Source organism: Archocentrus centrarchus, chromosome 15 (genome assembly GCF_007364275.1).
Source record: "Archocentrus centrarchus isolate MPI-CPG fArcCen1 chromosome 15, fArcCen1, whole genome shotgun sequence".
In the NCBI taxonomy this organism is placed as follows: domain Eukaryota; kingdom Metazoa; phylum Chordata; class Actinopteri; order Cichliformes; family Cichlidae; genus Archocentrus; species Archocentrus centrarchus.
In genome coordinates this window covers 7,365,991-7,388,546 of record NC_044360.1, presented here as the reverse complement: position 1 = coordinate 7,388,546, position 22,556 = coordinate 7,365,991, and the positions used below count along the sequence as shown (strand labels likewise).

At 41.4% G+C, this 22,556-nt stretch overlaps 2 protein-coding genes across 7 annotated transcripts in view; one reads left to right on the top strand and one right to left on the bottom strand.

Moving 5' to 3' along the window:
- The window catches only part of wdpcp (WD repeat containing planar cell polarity effector), a 94,792-nt gene extending 88,871 nt beyond the window's left edge, over positions 1-5,921 (top strand). For 5 of the 6 annotated variants that reach the window (XM_030748038.1, XM_030748039.1, XM_030748037.1 and 2 more), the window contains 3 exons: positions 2,403-2,506; positions 4,040-4,071; positions 5,499-5,921. In XM_030748038.1, coding sequence (XP_030603898.1) covers positions 2,403-2,506; positions 4,040-4,071; positions 5,499-5,555 — 193 coding nt within the window. In that variant the 3' untranslated portion in view covers positions 5,556-5,921. The remainder of the gene's footprint in view (positions 1-2,402; positions 2,507-4,039; positions 4,072-5,498) is intronic. The other variant, XM_030748036.1, reaches the window with a different exon arrangement.
- An 8,382-nt stretch (positions 5,922-14,303) lies between these two features.
- Positions 14,304-20,932, bottom strand: otx1 (orthodenticle homeobox 1). Its single transcript, XM_030748073.1, has 4 exons — positions 20,667-20,932; positions 18,082-18,271; positions 17,392-17,543; positions 14,304-16,117 (listed from the first exon to the last, which is right to left on the bottom strand). The coding sequence occupies exons 2-4, from the start codon at positions 18,176-18,178 to the stop codon at positions 15,374-15,376; spliced, it is 993 nt and encodes a 330-aa protein (XP_030603933.1). The 5' UTR covers positions 18,179-18,271; positions 20,667-20,932; the 3' UTR covers positions 14,304-15,373.
- Between the last annotated feature and the right edge of the window lie 1,624 nt (positions 20,933-22,556).

The following is a 22,556-nucleotide window of genomic DNA, read 5'->3' as shown; positions in this document are numbered from 1 at the left end:
GGTGGGATGGGGAAGTGATGGAGGGGCCTTCCTTGTCATACCCCAACTAACATATTGGAGTATTTATATGGGATTTGTGTGCATTAGATAAAAAAGGCACTCTTGTTCTTTTCATCCTCATAGGCTTTTCATGGCTGTTTGACTGTAACACTGATGACTCTCTGCACCCCTCCACCCTCCAACCCCTCCACTCTGCGTTTCTCTAAGCCCCTTCCATCCACCCCAAATCCTTTCCTATCGGCCAATTTAAACAAGCTGGGTCCAGAGAGAGAGAAAGAGAGAGTGAGAGAGGGGAAGAGACAGAGAAATGCTGTGTCCTAAGCTCTTTTTAAAAACAGTAAAAGGAACGAGATGAGGGGAAAAAAAGAGTGGTAAAGAGGGTTAGGGCGATTTGGCAGCCAAAAGCCCAGTCGTACTTCCCCAGGTCTTCCCCTGCACCGCTGACAGAGGCTAAGAAAGCAGATCCCCAAACCTCCCCAAAGATAATGGCCACAGAGAGGAAGAAACAAAGCTTCTGCCTTTTTATTGCACACAACCCCCCCCCCCCCCCCCCCTCCTCCTTTAGAACAATTTTTATATTGAACCCCCCTCCCCTTTTGTAATCTGGTCTCCGATGAAGTTTCATTGTTTCTCATGTGAAGCCAGTGACAGCTTAGCTGAGATGGAGTAGGGCAGGAATTATAGCGCAGGCGTTCTCCCGTTTGGCTCGCTGAGAAAAGAGCACAGAAAGAGAGGAAGGCGAGCACAATGGCAGTTTAGGGGCTCCTCGCCGATTCCCGCCACATTCCCCAAATCCGACTCGAAGTGAGAAAGAACAAGACGGAAATCTGGGAAGCGTCCCAGCGTTCCTTTGATGGCTGCTGGCCTGTCTTGCTCATCACATTGTCTTCCATCAGTGGAGAAAGGAGGCTGGTTTGATATTTGCTTAGTAGAGGCCAAAGTTACTGCAAGCATCAAGAGCGACAGAGAGTTGAGCATTTCCATTTAACAGTTTAATTTATGCATTTTAGCTTCATTCTCCAGTCTGCGAGCAGGAAAAGGTTCTGGAAAAGGTGCTGCTGGAGTGAGGACAGATTATCAAAGCAGATATAAATCACAAAGGTTAGCCTTCTGTTAATCAATGCACAGATCAATAAAAAAAACGTTATCTGCCTGTCAGTGTTGCAAAAAAAATGACTTGCAAATATACAATGAGTTAAAAGTGTGACATGTTACCATCCTTTAAGTCGTAGAGATGTAGTGTGAGAGTTAATGATGAATGGATTTCTCTCTGTAAGTTATGATTTTGTGCACTGACCATGCCTTCTTGGTGTCATAAAGATGGCTTTGATGCAGTCTATAACTGTAGAGGAAAAAACAGAAAAGTTGTTGAATGGTAGAAGAGAGGAGCACCTGCTGCAGTTCAGGACTCTGTCTTAGTGACTATTTGTCTTTCTGGTACTGATGCTGTGAAGAGAAGATTACTTTGATTTTGTTCAGCAGAAACAGTGGTATGCATCTAAATCGGTGATAGAAATAGACATACTGAGCTCTTCGCTCATACACCACATCACAGAGTGATGTATTTTGAGATGTGGCTAAATACTTTGCATTTTTGTTTAATGTATTGCTGTTAATTTCTGAACAAATATGCTCCCGTGTAGTCTCAGATTCATGGAAATGTATCATTAAATCTCTGAGCTGAGGTATAAAATAGGCATATTAAGGGTCAGTTAAAAAGTGATATACAAGATTTTAAAACTTACTGGAGAAAGCAAATCCAAGATACATAAATAGGTGAAGTTTTTATTTACCTCTGCTTTGAAGTAAGCGAGCTCTGGTAGGCGACAAATTGGCTGTGGGAGAAATGGTCGGGTATAAAGACCCACACGGCTTTGACAAGGCCAAATCATCACGGCCGGGCAGCTGGATGGGAGCTCTCTGAGATGGCAAAGCTCATAAGGTGCTTCTTGTGACCTGTGGTGAACACAGAGGTTCAAAGGGGGGAACAAAATGTGAACCAGCAACAAGGTGCTGGAAGGAGTATTGGTTTGGGGACCCCTAAAAAATGTCCAAACTATAGCCAAGCAGTCAATAAAAATAATTTTCTATGAATGAAGATGAGTCCAAACCTGCCAAATCAGGGTTAGGTTTATAAGAGGGTTAGAGGAAGATTTTCTCACCTGTAAGTTTTCCGCTTGTTAAAGAATTCCCACATTTTAAGGAGTAACTACTATCATTTCGGTGGCAGATAGAGGACCACAGGGCACCTTCAGAGGTCTTGTGAAGTGAGGACTAACAGCATATAAGGTTGTCATAATGTTTCAGGTGTATAATCTGTTAAATGCTTTGTTTCATGGACGTAGTAATCCTTTTTTAAACAACATGAAACGTGTGTCACCAGCTCTGCTTTTGTTCTTCAGCGCTGATGGAGCAGCCGGTCGGAGGAGACGACAAACTGAAACCTTAAATGTGACCATCAGCCCGGAAATGCTGAGGATGCTGAAACAAACAGGTGTGTCTGCAGGTATGAAAGAAAAGTGCAAGTCCAGGAAAACTCGCTCAATGGACGATTTTGCCAGACATTTAGCCAGCGTTGAGATTTGGTTAAAAGCTTTTTTAAAGATGTCCCTTTACATCTACATCTTCAAAAGTGAAAGGACAAATAAATAGATGTGCACTAAACTTTTAACTTTTGAAACAGTTTAGTTTTTTTTTTAGATGTCTTTCCAATGTCTCTGTGTCCTCCAGAAGAGCTCATTGAGGTGGTCAATGAATCTCTGCTTAAACTGCTGCCCTCATGACCTGGACCCGGATAAGTGCAGAAAATTGATGAATGGATAGATAATTTTTCACCTTTCACACCTCAAGCAAGTTTAGATGTAAACCAAGCAGACTTTTTAAAGACTGTGACTGGATGAACAGATTTAGGCCTGAGAGCGTTTGTGGTTATCGAATGCTAGAGATTGAAACTTTGTAGGTTAAAGAATCCTAAGAAAATATGTAAGCAACAGTTAACCTGAAGATTATTGACCGGTTTTGATCAAATATAGAAGCTTGTGCGTGACTTCATGTGTGCTTGAAGATGAATACAAACTGGAACTTTGGATCTGTTTGGCAACATAATATTTCTTATAAGCCACTTTTATCTGTACAAAGCATTTGATTTCCCTCTGGCTTAAGTTAACTTCCCTTCCCAAATATAGAATTTATGCCAAAACTCTACATCCAATAATTGAATCCACTACATTTATTTTCCTTTTGCTTTAGATGAATCCATCCTCCATGCTGCTGTTAATCATCCCAAACTTACCTATAAGACAACAAGTGCTTTCACGAGTAGCAGCCGATTGAGAGCGTGAGCCCATTATTTTAAAGAGCAGCTACTAATGTTCGGCATTTCAGTTTCAGGGCTACGTTTTAAGCCCCGCAGCAATTCTCCGGCGACATTCAGCCTGCTTTTTATTCTCTAAACGTCGCCTGAGTGCTCTGCTCTCCCCATCTCAGATGTCTGAGATGACTAACTGGTCATTTAGGAAAAACAACCATTAAGAAAACATCACTACTTCTTCTTTTTCTTCTAGCTGTGCTGCCTCCTCTCCTCCATCCCTCTCTCTCCATTTTAATAATTCAGTTTTTTGTTTTTTTTTAGGTGATTAGCAATTGTCTCTGCATCAAATCGCTCTGTCATTTCATAATCCGGACTGTAGGCTATTGAAGGGAATTTGCATCACCGTTTTAAATATCTGTATATGCACGTCGGGGTTTTAATGTCAATCATAACCTTATTAACGAGCGCTCAGAGCGAGAGAGATCGCCATGAGTGACAACGGTTTACATTCGTTAAAACCCAGAAAAGGCGACGTGTCCGACCTGCTGAGCGAGCATGTAACCTGTTCAGGCGCTCAGCTGCCTGTGTTTATACGCTGTGGGGCTGTCGTGTGTGATTATGCATGTCTAATGTTTGGTTGTTGTACTTGTTTAAAGTGTCACGGCTGGTTTACGGCAGCATCCTGACATCATCCTCAAACCCGTTCTGTCTTTTCGTTTTGTTCTGCAGGAAGCAGCAGAGGTGACAGAGACGGAGTGGATGTAAGTTGGCTGATAGTTGAAGTCACCAATACTGGAGTAACAAAGTTACAGCTGCAGTTATAGTGCAGAGAAGCGTGTTAAGTTTAGCATTTACAATAATTATTAATGCTAATGATGCCCTATCATGCATTTACAAGCACTTATGAGGACATTTAAGACATCAATCAGTCAGTTCTTTTATTTATTCTCTGACTTTTTGAAAGATTAATTGAACTTAAAATACGAGTGCATGGAAGTGACGAGTCAGTCTGTAATTATAACGGTGTAAACTAATATCTGATATCATATGCGCACTACTGACGTGATATCAGCATTTCATTTTTTTAAGTATCTTGGTTATTGTCACACCCCTGCTCTGTTTGGTACACCTGTACAGTAATATGGAGTCTGATAAAGCTACTCTGCCCTAAATATAACCTGAAATATTACAAACCCCTTTGAATATGATGCAGTCAGAGTGACCCCACCATCACACATGCTGAAACAGTGTCTCACAGTTCGCTTGGCTCAAGTTCACGAACGTGAACGATGAGGGGAAAATGTGTCTCTGTGGATGCGACCCCAGTGAAACCCCCGATGAGCAGAGGGAGCAGCAGGCCTGAACTTCCATTGATGCTTATAAGAAACTGGGGAAATTCCACTCGGTGTATTTGTGCTTCACGTGATTGATGCCAAACCAGAACAGTTGGTGTGCAGCGTCAGTGACATTTCCCACGTTGTCCCACATAAGCACGCTCTCCGCCCCACATAAGCTTTGTTGAAAGCTGCTCGCCTTAAATGCTGTCCATGTCTAACAGTGAGGTTAAAGGACACCTTTTGACAGTGTAATTACTAAATAAGCAGTTTAAATATCATAAATGTAGACAGATGGCAGAACAGCTGTTTGCATTCCATTCATTTAGGTGCCTATTTAAGTGGTCACTGAGTCTTAATTGATCTTTTATTACCTGAATAAAAGATCACCAGAATTACCTCTACCAGCTATAAAATGCTTATATACTAGTTCTAAAATAGAAATTGGGGTTAAATATTAAAACAGACTCCACAAATTCAATTCATAGACTCATAAAGGGAAAGGAGGAGATGTATATAGACAGATACACAGCTTATTGGACTACTGTTTACAGTTTGAAGCTGCAGTGATTAGTCAATTAAGTGATTAAATATGAAAATAATTTCAAATATGAATATGTGCTGCTTATTTTTACCATATATGATAGTAAATATTTTAAACCTGCTGATTAGACAAAAGAAGCAATTTCTGGATGTCGCTTTGTACTTTTTAGTGTTTTACAAGCATTAGTCGATCAGCAGATAAACGGATAATGACTATAATAAATCCAAATATGACTGTAGCTTCATATGTTGACTTTATATTTAAATATTATTCAGGTTCATTAAGGATGATCTTTCCGTTTCTTCCTCAGGATGGTGATGACGACGACCCTGATGTGCTTCATGTGGTTCATTTAGGGATGGTTTGACAAGACTAACGAACATCAGATGAGACTTTATTAATCCCAGAGGGAGAAACACAACATCTCACCAATAACAAGCACAGTAATTATTTACCTGAAGCGCAATCTGTAAAAAGATCTAAAAGTCCTGTCGTTCACACCCACACATGGAAAGCAGTTTGTTTTTTTTAATGCATGTCAAAGTAATTTGTGAATTTCAGCCAAATCAAAAACATGAAATTCACTGAATTCAGGTTATTTTGTGTCTTTTTGAAGTCTGAACAAAATGAACCTATGAAGGAAACACTTACCTGCTTCCTCCTTTAAAAACATGGCAGAAAATGTTTAAAACATTTCCATTAATCAGCCTGGAAAAATAAAGACTCCCATTATACACCCATCACACTGATATTGGATGTTCCAGGCTTCCTCTGCGTGTGTGTGTCTGTGTCTGTGTGTGCGCGCGCACCCCGAGTAGATGCGTGTGTTTGTGTGTTGGCCGAGATTACAGGCCGCAGTTTTATTCATGAACGGGAGCCAACCAGCGACTTTAAAGCATCGCGCGGAGCCCCTTTCCTGAACAGCAGCCATAGCCGTGTCAGAGCTGTCGACGCGCTGCGCTCACCGACTAATCTGACAGCGCCGCGCGAGCCCTAATCCCTCACTGTATCGTAATCTATTTACTTTGCATTCTAAGAGGATTTCCACCAAAAAATATACAAGAAGCGATGTTGGAAATGGACAGAAGATCAGCGAGGATGCTTTTCTGCTCCCTTTTTTTTTCTTTTTTTTTTTTTGTTTTGTTTGCTTTTAAAAAAAAAAAAAAAAAAATCATTGTATGTTTTTTCGGGGAGTCAATCCCCTGCGAAAGGGATGGGTGAAAGGAATTACATTTCTGACTGATACTAATACTTCTCTTATGTAAACATCAAAATGTTATATTTCCCTTCTGATGATACAGTCACACTGCAGAGGCAGCTGGAGATAAGTGGCATCTGTCGCCGCCTTTAGTGCATCTCTTGACACGTTTATAATTTACAAACCACGGCTGCATTATCTCCCGATTGTTTGACTTGACAGCTTGAATAAAAGCTGCAAAATTGCTTAACAGGCAAACACGGGTCCCTCCCATCCCTCTGATGGCCTACACAGTCGCCTTTTTTGACATGCAAACAGTGAAATCTCATAATACAAATGAAATTTCATAATACAGAAAACAAAGTAGGAGACCAAATGCTCTCCTCAGTTACCCTTTAAGCAATTATGTCAGCTTTGTGAAATCCTAAATAGTTATGCTTCATTTCAAATGTGGCCAGCAGCTTTTATTTATGAAACACCGCCTCGCGCTCCAATCTTTGCCATCCGAGATGACTTGCAGAGATAGGCTTATTAGTGGTATTAACATACTGCGCGGCATGCTGGAGCTGTGAAACGGCCTTGTTAACATTTGGAAATGAATCAAGCCTCCAGCACTTGCTATTATCCAGGTTATCTGCCTCTCTCTCTCTCTCTCTCCCTCTCTCTGTCTCCTCTGTGCAACAGCTGTGCAGTGTTTCTGCACTGCGTCTAATGATGGCCCTGATTGGACTGATACGGTTCCCCCTCAGGGGGACGTTTGTATGATTTATAGGTTTGTTTCTGATCTCCGCGAGAGAAATCCCTAAAATATTATAGACAAATATGTCAGGACCGTTAAAGACATCAAAGAGACAAATTTGCTTACAGCTGAGAGTTTTTAGGAAGGAAGAAATTCCCTGAAAAGAAAAGAAAAAAACACTGAATAGTGTTAAGTTTCTCTTTGTTGTTGGTTCTCAGGTGATTGAGATGCACTCTGCTTACGGATCACACTGCAATTGTTTAATCAAAAGTGCCTCATTGTAGTTCAGCGCATCTGGTTTGAATATCTGCTCCTGAAAAAGCCTCTAAGACAAGAAGCGTCATATCTTGATTCTCTGATTAGAACAGCCTGTATTTTTATTATTAGAATAACACAGAGATAATATATTCATGGTCGGACGGGTCCTGTTATAGATTCTGGAAAACTGAGACTTCTTCTACCAGCAAAAAATGTACATAATAGTTTTATCAGGCTGATAAGTCATGACTGTGATTAATTTTATGAGTGCTTCTTATGAGGTCTTCTTCTTTTACAAGAGCTGCAAAACATCAATTCCTACAGTGGATTTTTGTTTTCTTTGATTGGTATTGAAAGCAACTTTATTGCAGAAATTCCCAAAAGATGCATTAGGATTTGTCTTCTTATGGTTTTATAAGTTAAACTACTTCTCAGACTGAATATATAAATAACTTAACCAACTTTTCGGCACATAATACAAATATATATTTGCTCATGCATGGTCCAAGTAACTATTTCTTCACTGAGAGACATCATTTTAAAAGTTAAAGGTCACATTACCGCTTCATTTTTATGTGTTTCTGCCCCCAGCCTCTGTTTGCAAAGAGAAATTTGTCATTAAATGGAAAAGGAAGTGTGGCCATGTTGTCAGACAGCGATGCGTTGACACACCTAGACGACGTCTGCCGTGGGGAAGCGCTAAAGCCCTGCAGGCCAACATGCCCTCCATTAAGCCCTCCCAAGTCTGGTGGGCTGCAGGGGGAAGGCAAGTCGCGACTTGGGTTGGGTCTGCTGCATCCTTTCCAGATGAGATAATGCGAGCCTTCTTCAGATACCTCTCTAATCCATTCCCTCCTCACTGTGACGCAACTGGTCCACGTGGAAAAAGACCAGGAAGTGGGGCTGTCATCAGAAAAACAAAAGTCAGATATGAGGGGAGTCGTCCTCTGCAGAAATCAGCAAGAGCTGCTTTCACCAGCTCAGTCTTCTCTGATTTCCCCCATCAGCCACTTCAAAGAAGGAAAAGAAGGAGGAAGGAAGTGTGACTGCTCAGCTGATGTCAGAGCAGCAGAAAAGCCTCCAATCGTTTAATTTAATGGTCTACAGTAACAGGACTTCAGTGGAGTTTGGAGCTGTTTGGTCCACTGATCACTTCATTTAGGCACTCGAGGGATCTGCTGCCAAAGTCTTCTGTCTCAGACAGTGTTAGTAATTAGCATAACTCAAGTAAGATGGTGGCGGCACTGGTGTAGGAATGGCAATATCAGTGTGAGCAAACATCAAATGCTGGATGAAGTTCTGTAAGATTTTAAGCATGTATTCGTGGTCCTCAGAGAATGAGTCCTACTAATTTGACCTTGTCGTTTGGAGTGAAATGTTCTGACAAATATTGGATGGACTGCCATGGGGTCTTTCAGGATAAACTCTAATAACTTTCATGCCCTTCCAGTGTCAAATATCCCAAAAGTAAAAAGATAGCACTTAGAAAAAACTTTGGCAAATCTCAATTTCACCATTTTATTCTGCTCATGTTGATAAACGTGCCAACATTTCGACCTCGTGGCCTTCATCAGAGTATCAGATTTGCTAGCTTTTTCCTAAAGTCCTGCTTTTTAACCTTTTGGATAATTCAGCACTATGTGGCTGTGGTTTAGCTCTTCAGCTAAAGTATAAGTTTGGCTCTGTGTTTGGTGAAATTTCTGGCAGCTGGTTCTCATCGCTGAGCATCAAACGCTGCCATAAGCAGCAGTATTTGACAGCCAATAGTTAACAGCTCTGTTCTGAAGAGCAACATTGGACTTCACAGTGATTGAAGTCCACATAAGGACCCAGGAGGTGTGGCTGAGGCATAAATCACTTTGTTTTTACTCACTCATTAGTTTAATTTTCATTCACTGGATGAGGCTGGAAAATGATGCATTCCCTCATTCTGAAAAAACCACAAATATTCACCTCTACAACTAATAGCTGGTCCTAATTTCCAGAAATTCACCAAGAAGTCCTCTGAGTTTTCGCACTGTTCTCCAAGCCCGTCTCTGTATACAAGTAAAGTTGAACCACAGAGCTCCATCTGCCCTCAAATACCGACCATAACCTTGTCCTCCATTTCTGATGTCGTCATGTCAGGAGGATCCACAGACTTTGGGAGAATCTCAGCTGAATGTGAAGCTAATTTTCTGCCAAAGTTGAAATATTTTTACCTTGTCCAGTTTGTGTCTTTGCATATTTTTGTGTGTAATTTTATCACCACCATAAAAAAGGGCAGTATTTGATGCCCTGGCAGGGAGTGAAAGGGGCTGTTTTTGGCCAAATGTGAGATCTTTTTGGGTTATTTATGAGCTTAAATTTGAAACTGAGTCATTATTATCAAACTTTCATGTAGAAAGCGATCAGAAGCATCTTTGCTGCTAAATTTACCCTTTAGCTCAAAGCACCACTGTGCAGAAGTGCAGCTTCGTGTGGCCCCTAATGTGGTTGTAAATTTGTTTACTGACCCTCATTCTTCATTATAATGAAGGCTGTTTACAAATAAATACAATAAGCCGAATCGGCCTACAGTGTTTCTGTGTAAATGCACATTTTTCTGCCATGGAAAGCATTTGGTTTTTAAATTTTATGCTTTTTTTTTTTTTTTTACTGAATATTTGTCTATTTTAAAAAAAATTGTCAGACACAAAGCTGTCACAAGTGTGTCACCCACTGGAAACTGAGCATCACCAACAAAGTGACCAGAGCTGTCTGCCTGACGTAGAGAGAGGTGACCAAATCTCCCAGCAAACTCAAGGATCAGGTAACCCTTGTGCTCCTTTAATTCCACAGAAAAAGGACCGCTAAAACTCGATGTACAAATTGTCCCCATTCTGTCCTCTGCTGAACTAAACCTGCGGCTTCCAAACCTAAGAGGAATCTCATGAATGTTCTCAGTGCCTTGTGCCATAGGGGTGACTAAGCTGCTTTCACTCCACCAGCTCGGCTGTGCCGGCCGCCTGGACTCAGCTGTGAAATCCCCGGCGGTACTCCCGGCTTCTTTGAATCTGGATGACGGACTTGAGAGGTCGTCGGTTGCTTTGTTGGGTTTTCAGGGCAGAAAACATTTCAGAATTACTAAATAAACCAAAAGAAATCTACCCCAGCTACCATTTTTTTTTTTTTTTTTTTAATGCCCACACCTGATGTTCAACTAAAGAATTTAAAAGCAGGAAACTGAGGCCTTGCCTGACAAAGCACAGAAACCTGAGACGGTGGCCCGGACTACTCCCATGTTGGTGTACAGTTGACCCCAGATCAACCTCTCAGGTAAATTTAATCCTCCTCTGTATCACCCTTCACTCCTCATACCGGCCTATGAACACAACAGGATGCCAACGTCTGGCAACAGTCGGCAGCCAATGAAAGACAAGCGTGAGTGCTGTTTTTTTTCCTGTCCTGCATGGAAATGGAAGACAAGAAAACAGTCCCAGCATGCAGGCCGCTATCGGTGCATCTGTTGGTCCTTTCGGATCTTTCTGTCTCGCGCTCACACACACACACACCGACTTATCGAAATCCATGAGGTCTTGCAAACCAAATACTGGAGGATCAGTCCGGTTTCTGTCTTTATCTTTTCTGTCTGTCTCTTTCACTTTCCTAGATACAAATCTCAAACCACTCATGCGAGGACGGTCCAGCACGGTTCCAGTTCATTTCCTGGACAAAGTGTGAACAAAGTGTCAACAGTTTCCAGTCCGTCCACATTCAGACACCTTTGCCGCACAAGACGAGAGGCCAAAAGGTCAAACAGCCAACAACGGGGGATGTTGTGTTGCAATCGATCGTCCCGTTGAGCGGAATACGAAGGCGTCGGACCCTCAAAGTCAGGTTCAAACAAACACTGGTCACACAAATAGTTCAATACCACCATTTTTAATTATTAAAATATCAGCTATCTAATATATTCCTGCAGGAAAACAGCTGCAATACTAATTTTGTACCGGTGGGTTCTTATTTTAAGGCTTTAATTCTCCCTGTCAACATTTTGGAGGATTCAGGTGTACTTCTGTTTATCAGTTATGTTGATTTAAAATAGTGTCCTCAAACCACCCTGATGCTTCTGATCAACTAAAATCCTCCAAGAATTCAAAAACTGATTGCAAAACATGTGACCTGAACAAAGAGAGAGACTGTGGGACTGGATGATATCATGACATAAATATTTTTAAAGGTGAAGGTTTCTGATTGGTGGAGCTCACTGAAGCTCAGGTGAGGCCATAGTTTGTGCAAACAGATTAAGCTTTTCTGCACTTCTTGGTGTGAAATCTGAAAACCTCTGGACTGAGCTGGAAATAAGTTATTTGAATGTGTGCTTTTGTGTGTTTTTCAGCAAATTTCTTTTTTTTTAACTTGTAATAATTTCTATGAATAAATATTTCTGTCCAGTGTTTAGATACATCAGATAATTTTAAGGTTAGAAGACTGCGATTCAAAGTGTTCCAACACATTCAGGTAAATTTAGAAGTACGTCAGGTGTGAAAAGAGGTTTGTAAAGAGGAAATTAATCTTGTGTGTGTTTTGTGTGTTTGTTTAATATTCTGTAAGAGCAAACTAGCTAAATGTGTGTGTTGTTAAATCAATCTGATATCTTCCCTTGTGGCATAAATTACCAGAAAATGTAAAATCTCAGTGTAGGACAGAGGACGTACAATGCAAACAAAACACTACGGTTTAGTTTTTGTCCACCTTTTGCTAAGCATTTAATTCTCTGTCATTGATCACATTTAAATGTGAGTATATTTCAACTTTGTCAAACTACATTTTAGGGCATATAATCTGGTAAAGAAAGGTTTGAATTCCTGAATTTGACCCCAAAATAAAACTGCCAACTGAAACAGCAACATGAATACACTAATTGTTAATTAAAACAATCTTATTTTGCTGGATTTTTGTGGCGTTTGTTGAACATTAAACATGCGCTTTGGAGCTCTGTGCGCAGTGCGCAGAATTAGATGCATTTGCGGGAGTAGTTTACCCTTAAATCCCAGATTTGAATCCCTGCTTTGTTCCCATGGAATCAGATTACAATCTGTTTTACACTTTGATTTCCTGCTCAGCTGTTTAATTAGAGCTGCGGCTCTTCTCGCTCAGAGGAAAGTAAATGAAAAACGCGTCCGTCACTCTTTTCACTCCTGTCCGTGTTTGAAGGTGAGCAGCTGCCTCATGAGAGACCTGTGGCTCCTTCAAACTCCTTAAACCATCGCGCAAGAGCGGCCGCAAATGTTTGTTTGATGCAAATCCGAACAAATCCGCCGCTCGCTGCGTTGTTTGCGCGTCTTGGCGCAAACATGTTTAATGTCCTGGTCGGCAGATATTTATTCAGCTGCTGCGAGATTCATTTGCATAACGAGAGAGAGAAATGGAGGGAGCGAGGCAGAGAGAGGGCCAGCTGTAGCTGAAACAGACACGGCACAAGCAGGGAGGAACCCGAAATATGTATCGATCAGGCTGAAAACCTGATCAGAAGGATCAGGATCCATTCTCCTGAATTGTAACTTGTTTCCGTTTAAGGAGAGGCAAATTCAAATCGTGACCTTTCCTCACAGGCTGAATAAAACTTGCTTCTGTTTATTTGCATCGTTTTCAGAGGCCTTGAGGGGCCAAAACGACCCAGATTTTACCGCAGATTTTATTTAGAGGCAACATTTAAGAAAAAAGTAACTCCACTTTGTGCCTCTAATTAAAGACATTATTTGTCACAACAATTTCCAGTTTTGGTTTGTGATCTTTGAAATCAAATAGAACCCGAGACCTCGTCTCAAAAGTTCACACATTTGTAGCATTTGACTTCTCAAAGAGACGCTAAATGCATTAAATAAAGAAAATGCTGAACTCTGCTGACATAATTGTAGCTTTCGTTTTAAAGAATATTTGAAGCAAGAAATGCCAAAATCTGCAGGGTTATTCTCACATTTTAAAGTTTTACTGCTTTTAAAATATATATATATATATATATATATATATATATATATATATATATATATATAGACACATCTTAGGTGCTGTTGCAGTGGAAAACTGAATTTCGGACAAACAAATGTTGACGTTTTATCGACATAAATATAGAAATGATCAGGATGAGAGAGCGCCTTAATTAATGATTAAACATAAATCAATTTGTCTTAATTAGCGGGCATAAAAGTGTGCACAACCTGCTCGTTTTCTTTGCGCAAGGATGAGAGTTTAATTGGGGCACATAATTAGCGTGAACCTCCCGCTCTCTGTGCGGCCTTCACTGCTAAAAACGCGTCCAAAACAACCTTGCCAGAGCACTGACGCGATTTTTTTAACCCCCACCCAACCCCCTTTATTACCCCCGAGCAGAAACGCATTAAACACACACACACACTTACATGTGACCCCCTAACCTGGCCCCACCTACGTAATTACCGCATCAGAGGCGGTGAAATTCCTGCAGGATATTTTGGAGAAACCAACTCAGGGCGCAGGAGTAATTATCACGCCATTACAGCGCTGCGTTCAATTACGCCTCGATCAGCTGTCTCCCGGCTCACTATTTGGACGATTTCGGGGACTTTTTAAGTTTTTTTTTTTTTATATATATATATATTTAATTTTAACAGACACTTTGCTTCCCTAAAGCAAGGAGAGATGTCAGCATTTCAATTTAAAGGCAGACACTGAGAGGATTAAACGGCTGCTCTCTAAAATGGAAATGCAAGCCTACATGCGTTCTCGGCTTGTTTTAATTATGGCCTAATTTGCATTTACCCCGTTATAATTAGGGGGAAACAAAAATCAACAAGCTTTTAAATAAAAGTGTGACTAGTTCAAATGAGAGAAAACAGCAGTGTTGAGTTTGTAATTTGCTGGTGTACAAAAAGAAACTTGACTCCCTGTTGGGAATCAAAGTGAGACAGGAAAATAAAATTTGACTTAACGGATCTTTATTGGATGAACATGTATGTAAGGGTGGTCGCCTTTAAAGATACATTCAACATCTCACTGTCATTTTTGGAGCTATAAATCCACATTTCCTTTCCTCTCCTACCCCAGAAGAATTAAACAAAAAAAAAATAAAATAAAATTTAAAAAAAAAAAAGCTTTGACTCCAATATCAAGCCAAGTGCTGCGGTTCAAACATGTCCCCGAGAGGAGGTCAGCTTTGAAAACGTGGAAGCTAGAATAATAATTATAATAATAATATCTGGAAAAGAAAATGTCCCAGAATAGATCTGCATCTATATTTTAGATTTAGAGTTTTCCCCAAGACATTTCAAATTTTGCTGAGTAAAACAACGTGTATATAAAAGCTGAACTTTATGGCCAATTTGTTCTCTTTGGAATATTTGGAAAGATTTACATACAGTTTTTTTTTTCTTCTTTCTTTCAAAGTGGTAATAAACAATTTTAAATTCATAAAAAAAAAAACACCAACTAAACATGGTCACTGTAACTGACCCAAATACATATTTACATGTTTCAGCTCCTGTGGGCAGCTGACTAAAAATCTCTGTCATCCTAAAATAACAAATTCCAGAAATAAAAACTATACAGGACTCGATGGAGGTAAAGAGGGCACGGCAGGCAGTTCCCGTCAGTGCACCAGAGGGGAAAATATTCCTCCCATCCAGAGAGCTGGTGGTCAAAGGAGTTTGGTTGAAATGACTCTTGGAAAAACAGTTTTGTTAAGCTTATCCCAAGAAGGGGCATCTTAAAAAACCCTTTTTCTTCATCTTCAGGAAATCTGCTCCTGATGCTTTCTCTTCACAGGTCTTTTTTTGTTTGTTTTGTTTTGTTTTTTGTTTTTTTGTTTTTTTAACTTTGAAATAGGACGAGAGGGAGAAGGAAGTCCAATTCTTGAGCATTCCTGCTGCTATCTTGTTGTCTTATTGTTCATAAACTCTTTGTCTTCTAAAAAACAAGCAGTAAGCTAATCTGGAAAATTAAAGAGAGCAGACAAGCAGGGCGGGCAGTGGCGGGGGAAAAGAAAGCCTGATCACAAGACTTGGAACCTCCAGGAGGCCTGGTCTTTGTAGTCCAAGCAGTCTGTGGTGTTAAAGTTGAGCTTCCATGAGGAGGCGGCAGTCTGCTCTTTGTAATCCAGGCAGTCGGAGGAGTTGAAGGCCAGGCCGGAGCTGCCGTATGCCTGGTGGTGATGGTGGTGGTGGCCTGACGACTGGGAGATGTGGTGATGCGGGTGGCCCGACATGGACGAGGCCGTCATGGGGCTGAGCTGGTGCGGGTGGTGGTGGGAGTGCATGGGGGCCAGGTAGGAGCCGCAGTCCACGCCACTAAAGTAGGAGCTGGAAGGGGTGGGGTAGCCCTGGCCGTAACCCGGCGTCTGGTTGTAGGACATGGGATAGGAGGTGGCGGCTGCAGCAGACCCTGACATTGAACGCTGCATACAGGAGGCATTAGATGGGGGTCCGGGCTCGGGGAGCGGGGCCACTGCAGGAGCTGGAGCATTTCCGGGGGAGATAGCGGGGCTCCATATAGAGGAGACGGTGCTGATGGAGGTAGAGGTGCTGCTGAGTGTCGCTGGGCCCGTGTGATTGGTGGACGAGGATGATGAAGAGGAAGAGCCTGTGCTGGAAACGGCAGGAGGCGTGAACTGGCCACTGCTCTCAGATCCGGTGCTCTCCCGGGCCGGAGAGGACTTCTTCTTGGGCGGCCGGGCTTTGGCACTGCTGCCGCTCTGCTGCTGCTGGCGACACTTGGCCCTCCTATTCTTGAACCACACCTGCAACCACAAACACCAGCCAGGAGTTAGCAACCCTACACAACACCAGCCTGAGCATTTCAGGAAAAAAAAACTCCTGAGCCACGGTGGGAGTACATTATGGAAGAAAATTGGGGGTTATTAGCCATCAAGGTTCATTTCCACCCCGGCCCCTTGGCTTGGACCAGCCAGGGGTCTAATTTCATACCTGGTAGACGGCTCTAAGATAACAGGGTATTGAGTTTCACCACACAGTAGAGTAACTCTAGAGCACCGAGAGGGTATGATTGTTTGGAGCATTTTGTTTCACACACACATTCTGAAAATAACTCGAGTTGTGCCTTGGTTTTTCCCCAAATACCTTTCAAGGTACTATAGTACATCAGTGAGATCTTTGGGGTATATGAAGGTTTAAATGCTGGTCTCTTTATTAGCGAGCCCATATTTGAGATCAAATTACACACCCTGTACTTGAAGTGCATCAAAAAATTTAATGCAAATTTTCAAAATAACTCTGATTCTGCTGTAATTTTCTTTTAAATCAAATGCAGTTTTGTTTGCATCTGCCTGCTGGATGTTATGAAATAAAGTGAAGTACTATGACAGAAAAGGCCATACAAAGCAGTGTACTGAGCTAAATATGAAACCAAAAAAAAAAAAAAAAAAGAGAGGTACAAAATAAAAAGGCAGAGACTTAATTTTACTTAAACTGTAACTATTAAACCAGAATGTGTAATTTTAATTATACTCCTCATTTTAAAATATCGCCATTTCTATGCTTGTTGCTGTCCTGTAAAAAGATTTTTTAAACCAGTGCATTACTGAGCTACATAAAAGACCTAAATTTATCCAAAAAAACACGCTTAATTTTCTTCATAAGTTAGTTAACTATTTGAAATACATGGGTAAATGTTTTGGTAGCATTAAAAAAGTGAAAGAAATGTACCATAATCTAAGGTATTTGCTTATTAATAAGCTAGTTTGTAGCCTTCTAGCTAGCCAAGAGGTAACCATTAATTAACCATTAATTCAAACCAAGTGATGTCATTAACGGTTCACTGGGGCGTGGTAACACGCAAAAAATTAATAAATGACTTTAAATAAATTACTTTAGAGTTCATAAGCTCTACAAAGTAAGTTGAAATCTTTATTTGACTGTTTGAACTAAACTTAGGTCTTAATTAGCCTACTTTTTAAATATAGACAGTATATGCCATTAACGGCAAAATTAATATCCAAGAGTTAGTGGAAGCAGAGATTAAAATACGTCGCGCTTTAAAAAAATTTTTCGGTACCTGGACTCTTGATTCAGGCAGGTTGATTTTCAGTGCGACCTCCTCCCGCATGAAGATGTCCGGGTACCGGGTTTTGGCGAACAGAGCTTCCAGGACGTCGAGCTGAGAGCGGGTAAAGGTAGTCCGCTCCCGCCGCTGCTTCCTGGGAGTCGCTGCGGGAAAGAAAAACGACACAAACGGGGAGAAAACACCGGAGAACGGCGTCAGTAACGGAGACATAATACAGCTGGAATTAATGTCAGTGAGTGGCAGCTGCATGCAGGCCTGACCTGCTCTGCTGTGGACTGAGCTCAGAGGATTAGAAAAGGTGGAGGAAAAAAACTGATTTAAACAATGTTTGTCCCAAATATAATGCACGTATATGTGCATATTTCAATCTGGTTATATGTATTTTACTTATGCATAAATAGGCTGTTTATAAGTGTTTAGAAATTATTATTTTCTTTGGGGGGTTTTTTGTGTGTTTTCCAGGATAAATCATGATTTATTATTGTTTAACTTTTTCTGTTTTTACCATTTTAACAGTTGAACAGACATTGTAATATAACAACAACCATAATATAACAAAAGTCAATGTTTCTTGTAATCTACACCTAACCCCTCAGTCTGAGGTTTATGTTTACTGCAGATGCCTCTGTCCAAGCGCAGTAATCTTTCATACATGTGTGCTTTTGGAGGGGGGGCTCCTACCTGGGTAGCCCACTGAGGGGTGCAGCAGGTCCATGGCAGCGCCACTGAGCCCCAGGCCGTTGACGCCATAGGGGGGCTGTTTGAGGTAGGACATCATGCTACAGGCGGTCACTGCTCCACCCAGCTCAGGCCAGCGGTTCAGTTTCCCCCGATGCTGCAGCTTGGCGGGACAGGGGGCCGATTCCAGCTACTGCACGGGCAGGAGACACCGTAAATATTTAAGGAAGAAATTCTGCGTTGTTTGTGCACCAACCCCCACAAAACAAAACAAACTATTTAAATCGCTACATGTACACATTTTTCACACTCATGACCACTGCTGTCTTTTTTTTTATTTTTTATTTCTAGCTTTAAACAAATCTCGCAGTTTCCAGTTTCCACTCATTTTTCCTCTCAACCCACGCGTAATTGAACGTAAGGCAAGAACTCCAATAAATGAAGAAAAATCATTACATAAACTTCCCAGGAAATCATAGTGTGGTTATTTGGATATGGACATACAACTATTAATTAACGCAGGATAGACTATTTAAAACCTGAGACGCAGATTAAATCTGTTAAAGGATAAAGAGGGTCAAACGGACCCTGAAACCCAGCAGGGAGAGAAAAAAAAAAACCAAAACGGAAAAGCTTTTATTTTACAAAGCAGAATTCATCCACATTTTAAACCTGAAAAGTCCCCACGGCCTTTACGAATATTATATAAAGAGAAACCGTGGGAACTGGTGCAAACTACAAATAAATGCAAAGCTCTTAAATCACAGCTTTTCTGTATTTCTATTTATCGTGTGTGTGTGTGTGTGTGTGTGTCCTCCTATAGCCACGTTTATTTACAGCAGACCTGCGGAATATTTCAGCCCTCCTAAAAATCACACATGCGCTCTTCCTGTGATATAAAGTGCAAAAAACGTGTGGATGTCACGCACAACTTTCCGTCTTTCTGCAGGTATTAATAATTCATATCAAAATAATCACCTGGCTTCTGTTGTGCGTCGCGCTGTTTTACATGTCCGCGTGCGCTCACGTTTTTAAATATTTCTATTTAAACTTTGAAAATACTGCAGGAGCAGTTTAAATAATCAGTCTAATTTACTTGTATTTTCCCTGTAATTCTGATTATTTTATACAACAAACGCAAACTTAATAAAACTTATGAGCAAAATGTGTGTGTGTGTGTGTGTGTGTGTGTGAGATGTGTGTAGGCCTGCACACTCGCTCTCTCACACATACACACAAATCAGAACTTCACACACACACACACGCAGGGTTACAAAAAGCTGGATTATTGATGTTGTTTGATAATCTATTAAAAAAAATCTTTCTGTTCTGGCTCATTCTGTTTGTTTCGGGTCGTCAGACTTTGTGTGCGTTTTTGACTACAACAGGACTCCTGTGGCTCTTCAGTCCTCGGCTGAGAATTACAATTAAAGTCCACCAAATAGAAACGGATTTTCTCTCACACCCAGCTTCTATTACTATTATTATTATATTATTATTAAACAAGTGGAGGATGTTTGGTTTAAAGCTGCACAAAATGAGGACTCATTTTGTGGAGAAAGAGGTTACATTTTTGTTTCATTTTTACTGATTAAACGACACGTTTTGAAATTGTATTTACAGTAAAGCTACACTCTGATCCTCTTTACTTTTAAAAAGAAAAAAAAAACGACATTAATTAAACGCCTGCATGGTTTGGTTTCTCTGAGCAAAGACGGTTAAAGATGCAAACTCAAAGGAAAATAAGCACAAGTATATCTACATATTCAGCAGCCACTTAAACATGAGAACTAACCTACATTTACGCGCACAAACACACACAATCCGGGTGGAGAAACTAGTTTTTCGCAGCTTGTTTTTCACTCCTGGGTGCAGACTGATCTAAAGCTAAAAACCCACTGACCGAGAGTGTGAATTAAATTAGTGAGGTTATTTTAACAATGACTAAACCAAACCTCTGCGTGCCAAACGCGTATTCCAGCGGCTCTTAAAAAAAGAAGAAGGGGGAAAAAAAGCGTTTCTAGCTCCACAGGCCGGAGTGAAAAGGCGAGATCTCCGTGCAAATGAACTCAATTAGAATTTAGATTAGTCCTCCGGGGAGAGCGAGCGTTTCAGAAGGGCCCTTATCAGCAAAATAAATTAACAAAAACCAAAAAACACGCCTCTCCAATTATCTGCTAAGTGCTTCAAACTCTTTAATGCACAATTGCTCTCAAAAAAAAAAAAAAAAAAAAAAACTCATAGCAATGAACTGGAATGGAAATATATTTAAAAAGTCTACTCCGGTGGAAGTTGGCTCGATTTATCGGCTTCAAGATGTAGTCTTCCGCGGTGCGGAGTAATTGATATCCGCGCAAGTATTTCATAAAAAGTGCAGCTATTCAAATTGAAATCAGACACATGGTACAGGTTATCGGGAGACAAAGTTAAAGTTTTTTTTTTTTTCAAAATATATACTTTAATCGCTTTGTGCACTTTAGCTTCAGTGTTATTTTATTAATGAAACACAGCTCCGTTCCTCGGAGCGAAAATGCGCACAAGCCTGCAGAGTGTGGGTAAAATCAGTGAGAGAAAACAGGAAACTTTACCTTGTTGGTCTCCTTCCCTTTTCCCGAGCTCTCGAACCACAAGAGGCGAGTAAAAATTATCCAGCTGCAGGAAGTCTGCGGGGCATAAAACTCGCGCAGCGGCCGCAGACTTTCTCAGAAACAAATATCAGTGCGCACAACCGAGCAGCATCACCAGCATCGCCGCGTCCTCGGTGCGGTTCCGGGCGTTTTTACAGCCAGATAAATCAAACTCATTTGCTTTCAGGGGGCTTGTCGTTGTCTGTCAGAGTGTTAAGGTGATTGCTAATGGAGATGGATAGAGATTGATCACCTTCTCTCCGCCCCGCGCCTCTATGAGCGGAGGATCACCTGCGGATCCGCCTCCTGCAGCCAATCGGTGAGAGTTGGCGGTCTGACGGACTGCACAGTCGGCCTATGGGCGCGCAGAGGCAGCCGGGGGGAGCCCACGCCCATTCACCCCACCCCTCCCTCCCTCCTCTTCTCAGTCCCGGACCAGACGAACCACAGAGCGGTTTTAAAAACATGGAAATGTTTCGCAGGCCTGCAGGAGAAGGTGCTTCAGAGGGTGCAGGCCTGCGCTCTGCTGTGCGTAAAGGAAGAATTTAGAAGGTACTCGCATCTCACAGGAAGACGTTATTTTTATTACTTGCACGCAGGTTAGGGAGCATCTTTGGTGGGATTGTCATCAAACTTTGGTGGTGACTTCTCCATCTAAAACACATTTTCTGGCGCGTTTTACTACATTGGAATGGTAAAGGTTACAAATCCAGATTCAGGACGTTTCAAAGCTGCTCTGCTGAGACTAAAAGCCCGCTTTAGTTTGGTGGAAAGCTACGCGTTAATGTTTCCAACACCACAACACAACACACACATTTGCAGAAAAGGCCGCGGAGCTTCAGCCGCATTTTTTTTTATTTACACCGTTATCGTCACAGCTTGTCCGACTGTGATGTTTTTAACCCAGAAAAGTGGACGTGAGAACTAAAAAACAGGGGGAGAAGTTAAAAATATCCATTTTGATTTTTATTGTGATGCCCCCTCCCCGCCTCTTTCTCTCCAAACACACACACACACACACACACACACACACACACACACACACACACACACACACACACACACACACACAAGCCTCATGAATATGAATGAGGTTTAATCCCCATTTAGAATTACATTTGAGGATGGTTGACGTAAAGTTTAATAGGGATAGACCTCCAACTCACTGCGGAGGAAAGAGAGGAATCCACAGAAGAAGAATCAGCAGTAAAAAGCTGCGGTCACTGAATCAAATCCTGAGTTGATGTTTTTAATGCGTTTTTAACCCTCCACACTCAAAGAAAAACACTGCGTATGTTTTATGATTTGGCCTGAGCGGTAGTTAGGGTCGAAGGGGTGGGGATGCAGCTTCTTTTTCTCTGCAAAAACAACTTTTGTAAATGAGGCCCGAGCTGAAAGCGAGCTAATGCCCAGAAAAAGAGAGGGAGAGGGTGTGAGAGAGAGCAGGGATGGAAATTACATTTTTACGTGTGTGTGAGAGGAGGAGGGGGAGGGGTATCAAAGTGGAGGCCGACGGGACTTAAAAGTCATCGACGAGAGCACTTTGACAGAGAAACTTTGGCATCAATAGTCGTGGGAGCAAAAAAGAAAAAGTATGTTGTAGGTTGTGTGTGGAGGCCTGCAGTGATGCTTGTTACAGATGCACCTGAACGCACCTTTCTGTGCAGGAATTATGCCCATCCGTGTTTTTTTTTTTTTTTTTTTAAACTCAGAGGCCAAAATCAAACAGAAATCAGACACATTTGAGTGAAGGGAGGCTGGGTACAAAGAGAGGAGGCGTCCTAACGTGGAGTCATTTGATTTGGTTTTCACGCACCTTTTATCCATTTTTTATTTCCGCCACATCTGAAG

Excerpts from the sequence above, each read along its gene's own strand:
- otx1 (XM_030748073.1), bottom strand. The coding sequence starts at position 18,178 with ATGATGTCCTACCTCAAACAGCCCCCCTATGGCGTCAACGGCCTGGGG. Across the intron at positions 17,544-18,081 it reads CCCCTCAGTGGGCTACCCAG|CGACTCCCAGGAAGCAGCGG; the intron begins GTAGGAGCCCCC and ends TCTTTCCCGCAG. Across the intron at positions 16,118-17,391 it reads TGCCTGAATCAAGAGTCCAG|GTGTGGTTCAAGAATAGGAG; the intron begins GTACCGAAAAAT and ends TTGTGGTTGCAG.